Raw genomic sequence first — 15410 nt, 5'->3', positions numbered from 1 at the left:
AAAAGATTTTTACTGTACGGAGAAAATTAAACCTGTCCCAGTTCCCAAATGTGGTCTTTAAAATGCTGATGTGTGTAAGCCCATTTTCATATAACAGTTTTGACATAGCTCAGAAGAAAATAATTCTGCAGTTTATGCATTCTCATTTACATGTAAATGACTGAATAGTATATCTGTCCCTATAGAATTTAGCTAATGCAAAGGAGAAACATTTCCAGTCAATCAGGGAGCAACGCAAATAATCTTGTCCTGCTGGAGGTGCCTGTGTTTAAGTCCACTGTGATTTCTCATCTGGATCCCAAGGAGACTCCTTGCATAACTGTGGGGACTCTTGTTATTTTTGCTTAATTTCTACAGAAATATAAGTATGGTGAACGACTGTGTATATTCTCTCTGTAATGATAATAGCCTTGTATATTCTCTCTGTAATGGTAATAGCCTTTATGCTGCCTTGTTTGTCCAGTTCCTGGAATTGCTCTCTATCTCAGAGTGCAAAAACTGCTGGTTCATTGTGTGACTATTAGCTATCTCTGTTCTAAAATAAATAATTAAAACCCCAAGTCACATAACTATTTTTACAAAGAACAAAAGCTCATGAATATCTATAAGTAACTTCAATAATCTTTAAGCGATTCACCTGGATGGAAACTTCCTTTCCTGGAAAAAAATACTTTATAGTAAATTGCAAGATGACTGTGTGATATTCTAGATTTACTGCTCTGTTGGGAAAGAGACCACATCCTCCTGCAAGAGCACAGGAGCGTTTCTTACACCCTGACATTGCCTGCTAGATGTTGTGTGGCTCTGGGGATGAAGTTTCATGGTACTGAGCCGTTGGCAGGGAGCAGCGGGCATGGGGCTCTGCCCTCCGGCGGGGATGGGTGGGTGACCGTCAATCGCACATGGTATCGTTAGCTCTGAATGCAGTCCAGCAGCAAATTGCACCAGCTCATCCCTCCACAGATGAAGGAAAGAAGGAGCCATGCACGTCTCCTTCAGAAATACCCCTTTGCACACTGCAAATAGTCCCCTTGACTCCAGCAGGAGCTCCTGAAGTGTTGGGGACCACTTCTCATGCCACAGGTGGTAGGATAGAGGATGCTGGCCTGGAAAGAAAAATAGAGTGACTCCAAAACTTGAATTGAGAATATAACATCAAACATAGGGGAAAAAAAAAATCATTTCCCTGGCAGAAGAGGTTCAGATTGGATATTAAGAAAAATTTCTTCATGGAAATTTTTCTCAGGCATTGGAACAGGCTGCCCAGGGCAGTGGTGGAGTCACCATCCCTGGAGGGGTTTAAAAGACACAGAGATGAGGTTCTTAGGGACACAGTTTAGTGCCAGAGTTAGTTTAATGGTTGGACTTGATGACCTTGAGAGTCTCATCCAACTAAAATGATTCTATGATTCTGTGTTTTTTATGAAGGGTATTCCAAACCTGTTTAACTCAGACTTTTTGTTTACCCTGGTTTAGCTAAATCAAAACAAATAGGAAGTATGACTCTGCGAATGTTTTTCCTTAGACATTTAACCTCTGCCGTGAATCCTCTTTGCATTTATGAGTAAAAGGTAACTTTCAGATAAAGACCACCAACCCATAACTTCTGCAACCACTTCTGCATACATCAATAGGAATATAATATCTTTGTAGAACTGGTAGTTCTGGGGATGAGATTGTTGAAAGACACACTACTGGTATGTCCTAAGCTTTGCGTCAGATAGGATGGGAAGATGGTACAGTTTTAAATGAGTTAGATGATCCAGAGGAATTTGAAATATGAGTTTTTCTTATTCATGCTACAGACAAAGGGAACTAGAATAATTGGGCTTTTATCTGGCTTTTTTTTTACTTTTTTCTTTGCTTTTGCCTTTTTAGTTTATTCTACTTAGAAATTTATCTCCCTCATGTCTTTTATCTCTTTCTCTAGTTATTACTTTTCAGTCCCATGTATTTGTTATGTACTCCAAACTAGTGCAAAGTATTATGCAATTTTGTAGATGCTTTTTTAATTAATAAAACATTTGTTGTTTCTTTGGTTTTTTTTGTTTGTTTGTTTTTTTGTTTTTTTTTTTTAATGGAATGTATTTGAGGTGAACGGAATCAAGTGAACTCATGTATGTGAAATACTGTTCCTGGTTTCCCCAGCTCCTATGCCAAGGGGAGAGTGTTTTCTTGTCATGTTGTGCACAAGTAGGAATCTCTTTGAATAGGTTCTGATTACACCTCTCATGTTGAGTTGACTTGTCAGTAACTCAATGGACAATGAGCCAATTGTTAGCAAAAGAGAACATTTTATTTAAAAAAAAAAAAAAAAAAAGCCCTTTAGGAGTATTGCTGCTTTCCTGGCTTTGCTAATGTTTTAAGTGCTTGCTTTAAAAGTTAATCTTCTGTGGTCTTGCAGTGATTGATATTTTCAACTGCAGTACTTTGAAGTGACCTGGAACAAGTATCCTGACTGTTTTCAGTGTCCCAAGTGGCTTTGTCCTTTGCACCCACCTGACAAGAGGATGTCCCCTGCCCTGAAGAGGTCACACTGCAGAAAGACAGCTCGTAGAGCTTCTGTGCTTTTCTCCTGCTGTTCTCACATAATTGCCTTTCTTGAAGAGCAGTTTTGATAGAAAAATGGCGAAGAGGAGGGATCCTGAGTCCCCCTGGGTGCACGTCCCAGGCATGGACAGCAGAGCTGTGAAGCTGCTGCCCATGGCAGGTCTTGGTTGACATCCTGGGTGCTGCTTGGTGTGGTTAGGGCCATTTCAAACCCAAGTGATGAGAGATCCAGAAGACTGAGTCCAATCCCTGTACCTCATTTGACTGTGGTGAACCAAAAGCAGCTACTCTGACATCTCTATGAACCACGTTTCCATCTTCATAGGAACCTCTTCTCCTTTCACGTTTCCTTGAGCTATATTTCAAGAACCATCAGGACCCATCTATCTGCAGTGCATCTCTTGCTTACATACTGTGTCAGACCTGAGAGTCTGTGTTCTTGGAGAAGCAGGACAGGGCCTGTTGAAACATTTATTTTGGGAGTCTGACTATCTTGACCAGGAGGTCTGTGACAGAAAATGGTTTTAAACTTGGCTTTCCCAGATCCTTACATCTTAACCACCACGTTTCCTTCTACCCACGGGAGAGCTGGAAGACTAAAACGAGCAAGATTTGTCTCCATATGAAGTGGGAGCTCGTAATAATAAAAGTCTTGGCATCTTGCTCCTGTGAGCTGACAATATAAAGTACTTAATACAGTGTGTGACTGCAGCTATACCGTGTTTCTCTCTGACCTCAGAAACCCAAGCCTTCAAAAAGCATAAAGCTAATTTAAAATGAAACATTAAATAAAGACAATTCGGGAGTTCTGTTTTTCTGGTATTTGATTTCTTTGTGGGTTTTTTTTAAGCTTTTACTTGAGAAACATGAGGACTTGAGAGTTTGGGTTATTTTTTATGTTTCCTGAGAAAAAAGCAGCTGAGATTCTCCCCTAATTACAGAGCTGCAGAATCCATGACACCAAAGATCACCAGAATGACAATATGTTCCTGAGATTTGGCAGTGTTACAGAACAAGAAAAAACATGTGTTGAGGAGCCAGTTTGCTTGGTACAGTATCAAAGGCCTGTAATGGAGCTGTTACCCATGCCTCTTTTCCTCTTCTAATGGTATAATTAAACAGTTAACACATTTCAGAAGTAATGAAATAATTAATGTAATTAAGCAGGGCTTCTTTCAGAAGCTGAGAGCATGGCAAAGCAGCACTGCTGTTTCTCCAGCATCCAGAGCGTCCCTTTATTTTCACCTGCGTCTTTCACCTGTTTAGATGAAGGTAAAGGGCAGGGCAAAGTTTCCAAAATGGCTCAAAGTGCCACTTTCAAAAGCGGTACCCTGTCAGCATGTGTCTAATTGGGAAATCAGTGAGCTTTAGACCTTCTCAGATGCTTAGACCACTTTGAAAGTGCTGCCCTATGTCTGCCTAGTTTTTATTCTGCTGATCCCATGTGTTCGTTTAAACAGACCTCCCCCTCGGACGAGGCAAGCAAGAAGCAGCTTTTAATGACCCACCGCCCATCGGTGGACCACTCGGACGAACCCTTTCAGAGGCAGAGGGCGGTGAGCGCTGTCAGCATCATCACCAGTGCCCTGGAAGGTAGGACACGTCTTTAGTTCCCCAACTCAAAGCCATACGCACCTTGACGTGCAGACACGGGTGACACAAAAGATGATAATATTGAAATCTTGTTTTGTGAGAACGCATTGCAGATAGTTCTTGCAGATGAAGCTGTAACGGAAAGCAATATAATCACTATCTTATGCATGCACTTGTGAAAATTCTGACAAAATGCTGGGCATATAATCAAAAAGTCAGATCTGGTAATGTTTTGTGCCCCCATGGCATTTAATTTACACGGGGCTAACCAAGATACAGGGCAGTGGAGGACATGACTGTTTGGGTGACTGCGCATACATTTATGTCTCGTCTCTCTGGAGCTGGTGCAGAGCCTGGTGTGTGCAGTCACCAGCTACGTGCAGAACTTCCAAGTTGTGGGGGAGGAAAGTCTCCTTCATGCAGAGAAGCTAGTGGGACACAACAGTTTGAATCCCACCGTGAAATTAAAGGGTGCTCAAAGGACCCATTTATCCATGCAAATATTTCACAGCAAATGTTTCCATTGCTCATTAGGCTTCTCAGTAGATGCAGGAGGATTTCCCTTCCCTGTCTTTCTATACACAGGAACTTTCCATTTACCTTTCACAAATTTATTGATAGCAAGACAACAACCTATAGCAAGACATAACGTTTCTAGGCTCTTTCCATACAGCATGAAAGAACTTCTTAAAATTCCTCATGTCTAGACTGTAAATTGAGACAAGATAGGAGGGAGCAACTAAGAGTATAGAAAAACATCTGTCAAGAATACAACGTGGAACAAGAGAAATTTTGGATTCTCCTGCAGCCTACTGATGAGTAGGAAGGCAAGACAGAAGGACTTCTCTGGGAGACGTCTTGCAGAAAGGCACTATACCAAGGTCTTTGGACACAGCCCAGTGTTTAACCACAAAGCCCTTCTTCTTCCTCAGCTTTTTACCATCCCCTGTGGTTATATTCAACAGTAGTGTGGCCAAAACAGACATATATATATGTTTAAATAAATAACGAGTTGTATTCTTAAAAGGTAAATAATCGCTTTAATGTTTAATGTAGTCTGCAAAGGTTTTACTTATTTTCCGTGAGGTATTTAGCAATTAACTTTGTGATTGATTTGCTTCTTTGTAATGTGTTTAGAATGCCTAAAATGCCTGAGCTGGACTTCTGCTTATTTATTTAATTATGCTTTCTATTACTTTTTGCCACAGAAATAGAGACCATCAAGCCTAGGGTTACTCAGAGGATGTGCATTTTTAACCTCATATAGAAGAAAACTCTTTTGGTCTTCATCAAAGGTTTTCTATCTCCCAGACTTTGATTAGTCATTGAAATCCAATACTTGTTAACAAGAAGAATATCAAATCAGAATAAAAGCTATCCCAGACTTTAACTATAATAATAGCTGTAGGATTTGTGCCAAATTGTGTACAACAGCCAGACCAGAAATCCATTCGCCTTTGGTTACCTGATTTCTGCTCTCAGCCATTCATCACTTGCCTGTGTTTCCCAGACATTGCAAAGTGTTGCAGACAAAGAAGGACCTATGCTTTTTTCCATTCAAAAATGAAAGGAAAAATCCCTCCAACACAAACTTTGACTGTGTTTTTCTTATCTTTTTTTAAACAATATAAAGTAACAGAAAAATAAACAAAACCACAACAGTTGAGTCTATGTTTACTTTTCCTTTTGTAAGTGTCTTTCAAAAACTATTAAATCTGTTGTGGTTTCCAAAGGTTCCCTGTAGTGAGGAAAGGATGTGGGTTCTTAATTGATTTAAACTTCTTCAATGGCACATCATGGCCGAAAGAAGACAGTCACACCTTCCTCCTCCCCTTGCTGTGTTCCTGTAGTTTGATTAGACTGTACAAGCAATTGGTTTTCAATTGGATCTGTGAGCAGAACCAGCTCACGCAGAAGGTCCAGGAGCACAAAATCTGGCAAACGGACAAGAAATAACATGTCACTGAGAGAGATGAATCTACGCTTTTAGCAGCAACCTGGACTTAAAGGGGCTTGTGTCCAGTGTGCAGCCTCGGGGAAATGTGTCACATCTGATGTGTGTCCATCACGAAGGGCGCAAAATTTATGACAGTGGAATCAGCAGGGTTGTTTAGAAGTGATTATGAGGAGTACGGACATAGACAGATGTGTTCTTCTGGATTTACCTGGAAAATGAAGTCCTTTAGGAAGTGGCTTCCCCAAATTCTCTATTACTTTGAGGTGGGTTTCCAAAAAAGTGCCAAATTAGGTTTTTGTACTGAAATTGTTCAGAGTATGGATGGTCCTCACATCATTTGAGGCACTTATCTCTAAACCTTCTGTTTGGAGCCTGGAAAGACATAGTTATTCCTCGGGAGCAGTTTGGTTTTGCAGAGATCTTGGAGCAGTGTAGATGTCTGTGCAAAACCTGTGCATGAAGGACATCATCTGATATTTTGAAACCTTCTACAAGACACCTAATACCACAGTTCTGTTGTCCAGTGGAGGAAAATGCAGAGAAAATGCATCCTGGCTTGAGAAAGGAGGCTGTTCATGGACTGACTGAAATAACAGGCTTGGCTGAAGTTTTCCTGTTATCAGTGCAGGTTCTAATTATATAGACTAAAACCGTTATACAGCATTCCATACCCATAAAGGAATCAGAAAAGGAAAGCATTAAGCAATTCCACTAATCATTATTATTCAGCCATTAACTGTCTTTTTCGACTTTTCTTTTTTACCGTTGAACACAAATTATACTTATGAAGCTATTTCACATCTTTTGTGCTCCAATAAAATGAACGTATAAAAATTGTATTTTAGGTAATAATTTAAAAGCACCTTTGAAAAGCTCATTGGAGCTTTAGCAGCATTATGCACTCCCCTGGTTTTGTATCTGGCCCTCTCAGAAGAAATCAGAGGCTTAATGCCTTTTTGGATTGCACCTCAAGAACAGAAACTCTATTGATAACTGGTGATGCTTTGGCTCTCAAACATTTAAATGAGCTCTAAATATTGGATTTAAACTCTTTCATCTCTTAACTGCTTTAAAGGGTATCACTTAAGTTACTTCAAAAATACGACCTGGGAATTAAAAAAATATGTTCTAATCTAAGTTAAATGAAGATAGTGTGTTTTATCCATTTGAGTTTGCCAAAATGGAAAACAGAGTAAAAATCCAAGCCTATATATAATATTAGACTTAATATATTTAGTGTGATTCTCCCTTTTTGGTTGTGACACTTTTAAAAGGTTATTACGTTCAGAATAGTTCACTGTCTGCTAAGTGCAGGTCAACTGGCAAAACCCCCAACGTGTGTAATTTCCCAGCCTGTTAGGAGGGAAATATTTTTATCCTAAAAAAAATCCTTCAGGGTAATTCAGGGGCCTTCCTTTATGTTATGAGTCATTTCAGGTGTTCTCTTGTCATATAACTCAGTGTGAATTGACTGTTACTTTACTGCTTGTGACTTAGAGCTTGAGGAATCACACCAGAAATGTCCTCCGTGCTGGAACCACTTTGCTGTTAAATTTCTGATTTGGGATTGCTGCCCGCTTTGGCTTTTAATCAAGAAATTTGTCAAGTTCGTGGTAATGGACCCGTTTACTGACCTCACCATCACCCTTTGCATTGTGCTGAACACGCTCTTCATGGCCTTGGAGCATTACAAGATGACGAAGGAGTTTGACCACATGCTTTACATAGGCAATCTGGTAAGTGAACATGAACCTGTAGTGCTGCCTGAGAAGTGTTTTAATTGCTTTTTAAAGTTTTGGCTGCAGCTTGGGAAGACCCTGTTTTGATATTATGTCAGCGTTGCTTTGCCTATGATATGTCAAGCAAGTCCACATAGTCACCTCTTTCTGTGGGCAAAGAGAAATGAATGAAGGAAAAGGATCTATTTTTATTAAACTAACATATTCTGATGTTATTAGCAACTATTAAAGCCATGCTTCTGGGCTGTTCCTGATATAGGTATCTAGTTTGTATCTGTTTAAGGAAATGAGATAAGAGAAAGGTTAATGAGGTTTATTTGGGATTTCTGGTAAAGCAGTTCTTGGTGACTAATAGTGACTTTTACGTTAAAGAAACCTAAGAGAAGCTTTTTCTTTAATCGTCTTTCTCTGACGTTATATTTAAAAGCTACTGTGTTTTACTGCTTTAAAACTAAATGTTTAAATTATTTTTAATTTTAGAAGAGTCTATGTTGGAAAAGGCACATTTCACCTAGCTAAGGTGTGGTGGAGTTGCCCCTAAAATCTAGAGGTAGAGACAGAGATCCTGTGGGATCATAAGAAAGTCTGGAGTACCATGGAAGGTGGACGCTGCTAAGTTTGAATTTGAGAAGCTCATAGTGGAGATGAGAAAAGCCCTTTATTTCTATAAAAGCCAAGGCTGTGGTAACTCAAAGGGGGATTTGCTTTGCCTGCCTTTAGGTATTTACAGCGTAGGAGGCTCTGTCAGAGCTGGTTGTCTTTGTTTCCCTTTAAAGTCAATGGAGAGTAATGGACAATTTTAAGGCACAATTACTGTGATGTATTAAAGACATTTACTTTTAGGTAAGGTGAACTGTGTCCTGAAGGCCAGTGACTGTAGTGACCATCGACTATAGCTGGAGTATGCAGAGACACTACAGATGAGATGTCAGCCTTTATTGAGAAGTAGCCTACACAGGCAGGTTTAGGTAGCAATAATTAGACTTTTTCTATCAGTCCTTGCATATGTGGTACATCACTAATGGATTTTTTTTCTTTATTCTGGTCCTGGTTATGTTGCCTCTGAGCCTCCTTGAGCAGGCTGAGGCTTTTCTCTTGGGCTGTGGGACCAGTTTCTCGTTGTTAAGCTGCTGTGTCATGGCAAATCTCCTTCTGTTGTTGTATTAAGTAAAAATCAGTTTGGGTCTTTCTTGATTCAGACCTACATTCTTGCTCTCCATGGGAAGCAGTAGACAAGGGCAGCTCAGAATGTCATCTCGCAGGATCACATCTGGCTCCCCTTTGCAGCCAGCCCTTGCGCAGAGCTGTTGCTCAACAATTTGTGGGGTTGTTGCTCAACAATTTGTGGCCTTCTGAGATGACTTTAAAAATCTCCTTGGGACCCAGTATCCATCAGAGCAGGTGGCAATGCTGCTGTTTCACCCCTCTGGCACTCTGGGTAGTAAATGTGTCTGCTCTTCGCTCTGCTTGTGGCAGATCAGCTTCCCCCTTTGCAGACCACAGACAGTGAAACTCTATGCCCTGGCATCCCTCCTGCCAACGTGACTCCTGCAGACCTGCCAGGGCTGTGCAGGGCTGAGCCAGGTGCCAACAAGGGAACAGGGACAATGAGCAGGGAGTGGAACTGCAAAGACATTTTTGCAAAAAAAAAAATTGCAAAATTGTTGAAAAAAAGAAATCTCACTGTGAGTTTCTGCCTAGAGCTATTTCTCTTCTTCAGGCTAAAGTGTAAAATAAGCAAAACCGCTTGCTAATACATTTTTTTGTAGCAGACTGGTGGCACAGGGCTCCCCTTCCCCCGAGATCGCAGGGTGGGCTGGTGAGAGACCAGTCTGTCCCAGCTCCCCCTTCGCCAGCTTTGCTAAACCCCTGCATAACTGGATTGATTGCGGGTAGAGCAGGTCAGAGGAAGGTAATTCCATTTTGTGGAGGATTTTGCAAAGTCATTTCTAATGAAAATTGACTTTTTTTTTTTTTGCAATCTCCTATGAAAGGGAAGGGAGTCCCAGCTCCAGGGCAGGCTGCCAGGTGATTGCATCCCTCAAAGCCACCGACTGCCAGATCCCTCCTTTGTCCCCATTGCCGTCTGTCTGTCATCTTCCCGTTGCATCTAACCCTCTTCGAGTGATGATTAAAGAGGGGGGGAAATACTTAAAAGGGCAGATCTTTGCCATTTTTTCCTCGAAACAAGTGTTTATGAGAGAAAGGAAAGAACAAAAGTGGAGTATGGATTCAGTTTCTTGGAGAGCGAGTCTTGGTTTGCTGCCAGACATTGGAGATCTCCCACTCCTGTTGTCCATCTAATTCATGTGGCACCTGCTGCCTTCAGAATCCTTTAGTTCATCACTTCCAGGAACCAACATTTTCAAATGAGATTAAAAGACCTGACAAGCACATGTACAACTCTACATGGTTTGTCTGCCTACATGGTACGACCACTTAAAAAACAGGTAGATAGAGGAAGATTCTCCCAGTTTTTGTTCTTCTTTAGAAACTGAGGCACCATTATGCAAAATTAGAGCTTAAGTAGCTGAAATGCTAGAAGATTTTTTTTAAGACAGAGTGCATATTTAGCACCAGTGGGATGTTACTTGTTTTCTTTCCAGCCTTTATCATATTGAGTATCCAGCCACTTGTACAAGTACAAGTCGCCATGTACCAGGTGCCGGCAATTCGACAACTGCTGTTGGAAATACTTAGCTGGTACACGTACACGGTTCCTGATGCCTTCAGGAAGGCACAGACATTTTTCTGTCTCACTGTGGCATTTCCTTCTCACAAGGCTATTGATTAAAATGATTCAGGCAAAGAAAGTGATCCTCCTGAGTCATTTCTCAGCAAGATGGTTGCATAATGCACGCGGCGTGGCACCGTGGTTTTAAAGACAGTCCCTTGGATACAATTTCCCAGACATCCAGTTTTGTCTTGGTCTCTGTCCTAAGGGAAATTGGAGCATTCTAGTGGGAATCTTTGGTACTTCTGACCACCATGACTCAGAAATTGTTGGCTAGTGAGAAACATGAGACAGGTTGTTGCATTGGGTTTTTGGTATGAAATGGTGACTGGATGTTGTTTTATCCCAATGTGTTGTTGCAGTCCAAGGTATCATTTTCCTGATGAGAAAGAAAAGATATTTTACGCAAGCAATTGTGTAAAATGTCCACTTGGAAGAATTAGTTCCTGAAGCTTTACAGAGTAAAGCCAAGCATACCTCAAATGCAGGCTATGATAATGTATTTTTATTCCATAATATCATAATTATATAATCTTAACTTTTCATTTCCATGTCTTAATGGGTTTCTCATCTCTTGTTGCTCAGAGTCGATCGGTTTTGCTGGGATAATGCTGCAAATATTCAGCTTATTGGAAGGAAAATTTTTCTTCTTGACTCTATATTACTTATATGTGAGCTCTGGATTCCCCTCTCTTTTGACCAACACAATGGATTAATGTTGATTGTTTCACAGAAAACCACGTGCTTTAATACAAATGCACAATAGATGATTTTTGAGAAACATAAAGCTCTGTGCAGCTTGTACTGGGCCTTGGAACAAAAATAAAACAGTATATGGAGAACTCGGTGCCCACATTTTGTCAATTTAAGTTGATTGTAACCTTGCGTTCTGCATTTAAACTGTTACTTAAGGAGGGCATGGGAAAGGACAAGAGCTGATTCTCTGAGATACTTTGCAGAAATATGTTAAAACTAAAATTGCTGTCAGCAGCCTTCCCTTTCCCTCTCCCTCTGCCTCATAGGTAATATTTATACATTGTTTTAAAGAAAAATGTTCCAATTAGAAGTTCCACCATACGGCATTTGAACTGGGTCATAAATAAGCAATATGTTCCCAAGATACTGTGTAAAGAAAATTGCCGTGACTATTCTTAAAAAAAGACTAGGACTCAAATGAAGAGTTTATAATCACCTTTGCTGCCAGTAATAACCTCAGAGTGACTGGAGGCTTGCGTTGCTCTGGTATTGATAATAATAACAAAATAAAAAGGATAATACAGCATGTACGCTACAACCCAAATACCCCTTTAACACTCCCACTCTATTAATTCGGGTTTCTCCAGTGAAATGAATAGATTTAACCTTTATAAAAGACACCTTTACATTTTATTTTCTACCACTGAGATTATTCAGGTGGTGGAAGGAGATGGAAATGGATGTTCCAAACCAGAGCTTGATGTCATTGTAAGTTTACGGCAGTATTGAATATTATTGTGAAAAGGCTAGACAAAGTTGTAATAAGGAGAAAGAATCAGTCATGACAAAATAGAGTATTTGCTTTTAGAGTGTTTTTGCTTTCTGCTGTATTCAGCTGTACCAGTGGAAAGTCTGCAAGCAAGAAGCTGTACTTAAAAAGTTACTTTAACTTCATATTTTCTTTCTGCAGGTCTTCACTGGGATTTTCACAGCAGAAATGATCTTCAAAGTAATTGCCCTTGACCCCTACTACTATTTTCAGCAGGGCTGGAATATTTTTGACAGCATAATTGTTATACTAAGCCTGATGGAACTGGGTTTGTCCAGCATGGGAAACCTGTCTGTTTTACGCTCCTTTCGATTGGTAACGGTCTTATTCTGTTCTTACCCCCCCTTCTTTTATTACATATAAACTCTGACATGAATGCAACCTAATTCCTTAAAAGCAAATCTGCCGATAAAGACTTTAATTTGAACAGTACATGACACTAATTATAGGCTGCGGGATAATTGGAATTGTTCCAGATTTACATCAGGGTAAATGAGAACATAATTTGATTCCTTCTATCTGTGCCAGGTACTTGTAGCACACTTAAAATGTTTGAGTTCCAATTTGTAATAAAAATCTGCCATTTTATACCTGTACACCTGTTAGCATAGTCAGCAGATAATTGATAGCCCAAGAAATACAAGAGCCAGTAACTTGTTGTTTTAGAAGTTGTTATTCCTATATTATGTTATAAACATGCCACCATTCTTTTACATGTTGTCAAAAGAAAATGTCTTTGAATTATTCACGGAATGATTTTTTTTTTCTAGAACTGATCAGCATAACATAGCATCTGTCTTTCCTGGGAACTCCTTAGCTGTCAGCCTCTTTGTTATGCCCGGGATAGTGGTATTCTATTAATGAGAGACTGTTGACATACTGGAACAGAGAAGTAGTTTCCTTGCCAGCCTGACATTTGCATTGCACTTCATGTACCAGGATGTCCATGCTAATCATTCTGGCCATGATATGGCTGCACGATTTGTGAAGACCAGAAAAATAAGCCGTTATGGTTATATTTAGCGGAAGACCTTTTTTTTTTAATATATATTCTTTTTTTGCCCTAAAATTCTCTGGACTGATTGAAAAATGCTAATTTTTCACCGCTGCTGCTAGGTCCTGAGAGTCTCCTGTCAGTTTTTGAGCAATCCCTATTCAATAGGGCTGAAATTAAGCCTTCAGTTGAAAACACAACACAACGGCTAGGAACCATTTATATCCTTAAAATAGGTTTTAAGTGGGACGTGGGTTGTGCATAGACTGCGTGATCCTCAGCACAGAGGTGATTTTCACCCTGGGAACTAACAGCTAATAGCAGCTGGCTGAAGCTTGCTTGGAAACACAGAGGAGTTGCTTCTCTCATTGTAGGATCTAACCCTAAACCCTTTGCCCCAAATGCCTGCCAGACTGTTTAATTTGAAAAACAAAAGCAACGTAAAAGGGAATATTAAGACCTGAGATTTCCTCCTTACATCCTCTACCCACTGTGATATTGGGGGAACGAGCCTCTAAAAGCACATCTGTCTAACAAGGCAGAGCATAGCTCTGGGAAGGTTAATTCTCATCTAAGAAGCTGAACTGATATTTTATTAATAGATGTAGTGGGGTTAACAGGAAGTACGGCTAAAATCACCTTGTACCGCACATACTGTGGCATTTAACATCTTTCATGTGTCACTCACTTTAATAATTCATCAGCTGAAATTTCTCTTGCGTTTGTGAACTGACACTGTTGTTTATGTTTTGTTCACAGCTGCGAGTCTTCAAATTGGCAAAGTCCTGGCCGACCTTAAATACGCTCATTAAAATCATTGGTAATTCGGTGGGCGCCCTTGGAAACCTCACTCTTGTGCTGGCCATCATCGTCTTTATTTTTGCCGTAGTAGGAATGCAGCTTTTTGGGAAAAGCTACATGGACAACGTGAAGAAGATAAGCACGACTGGCAATTTGCCACGGTGGCACATGAATGATTTCTTCCACTCGTTCCTCATCATCTTCCGTATTTTGTGTGGGGAGTGGATCGAGACCATGTGGGACTGCATGGAAGTAGCTGGGCAGCCGCTGTGCCTTCTCGTCTTCCTGTTGGTCATGGTGATAGGAAACCTGGTGGTGAGTTCTCCAGATGTTTTATTTCTACATTTCCTGCTGGGTGTGTGAAAATATACTGGTTTTTTTAATCCAGAAATGACAAATCTCACATTGCTCCATGGGTTTAATTTGATGAACCAAGTTGTCACCCAGAGAAACTTGTTCACATCCAAGTACAAAATCGGTAGCATTTCATTACTGATTAGGAATGCAGGCTTACTATTTTTTTGTGAAAGAAGTCATGTTTTACTAGAAGAAAGGCATATGGGCCGGTCATACTTAATTTGTATCTGGAACCATTTGTGGAGCTGAAGGGATTCCAAATCTCTTTTCTATACAGAAGTAAATATCACCTTAGCTGTCACTGTTTTGGGAGATATTTTTATTTCCCTTCATTTTTGGTCCAGAACACATGAACCTTACAACTAACACAGTGTCTTTGAGTGGAGTTCTGAATGTCTTTATCCTGGATGTTCTAGGGAGCTGCATGCTGTGTTTACAGCAATGTCACTTGCTCACTTGGCTTTTTAATAGATTATCCCATAAGCGTGGCTTACATAAGCTCTGAACCTATTAAGACTGAATTGTATTTCCCTGTTGACATCTTACGGAGCGCTTTGCTGGCTCGCAGTCATTGTGGCAATGTTTTGCCTGTTCAGCTTACAGAGCATCTTTGACATTGTGGCTCTAATGGCCTCACTGTTTATGTAGTGAGTTGTTTAATAGTAGATGCTGCTATTAAAAAAAAAACAAAAAAAAAAGGTTGGGTTAGCTATCAATTGCATTTAGTGGTTGTTATGTGCCCAATGTTTTGGTTTTCAGCTGCTGGGGTAGAAAAGTTATTGAAAGATCTTGTAGAAAAACAGAGCACAGTGTTTTGTTAACATTAATTTGTATTTTAACAGTTTCCACTGAAATGTTACATTGCAAAAGCAAATTATATTTCATGGGGTTTTTTTTAATATCAAGTCAAAACGTTAAACTATGATTACTCAGAAAGTGGCAGATTACATATGTTTTTTTTCCCTAACTTCCCCTTTCTATATATTTTTTTTGGAGATAAATGTAAATAGAGGAGTTGGGGCAAATTATTAATTTCTGCATATCTTGTTGGAGAGTTTACCGTGTGATCCAGAAAATTTATCTTCTCCCACCATTAAGCAATGGATTCTGTGTATGATAATGAAACCTGAAAATAAGATGTGGTAAATTCTGGGGAAAAT

The 15410-nt window shown here is 40.0% G+C and overlaps 1 protein-coding gene across 8 annotated transcripts in view; it reads left to right on the top strand.

Moving 5' to 3' along the window:
• Window positions 1–15410, top strand: part of SCN5A (sodium voltage-gated channel alpha subunit 5) — a 216986-nt gene that overhangs the window by 108641 nt on the left and 92935 nt on the right. For all 8 annotated transcript variants that reach the window (XM_071805348.1, XM_071805346.1, XM_071805345.1 and 5 more), the window contains 4 exons: window positions 4011–4143; window positions 7598–7836; window positions 12240–12413; window positions 13852–14208. In XM_071805348.1, the coding sequence (XP_071661449.1) occupies window positions 4011–4143; window positions 7598–7836; window positions 12240–12413; window positions 13852–14208 (903 nt within the window). The remainder of the gene's footprint in view (window positions 1–4010; window positions 4144–7597; window positions 7837–12239; window positions 12414–13851; window positions 14209–15410) is intronic.

This window comes from Patagioenas fasciata, chromosome 2 (assembly GCF_037038585.1).
Source record: "Patagioenas fasciata isolate bPatFas1 chromosome 2, bPatFas1.hap1, whole genome shotgun sequence".
Classification (NCBI taxonomy): domain Eukaryota; kingdom Metazoa; phylum Chordata; class Aves; order Columbiformes; family Columbidae; genus Patagioenas; species Patagioenas fasciata.
Note: the sequence above shows the minus strand (reverse complement) of the source record. Positions and strands in the feature narration are given on the sequence as shown.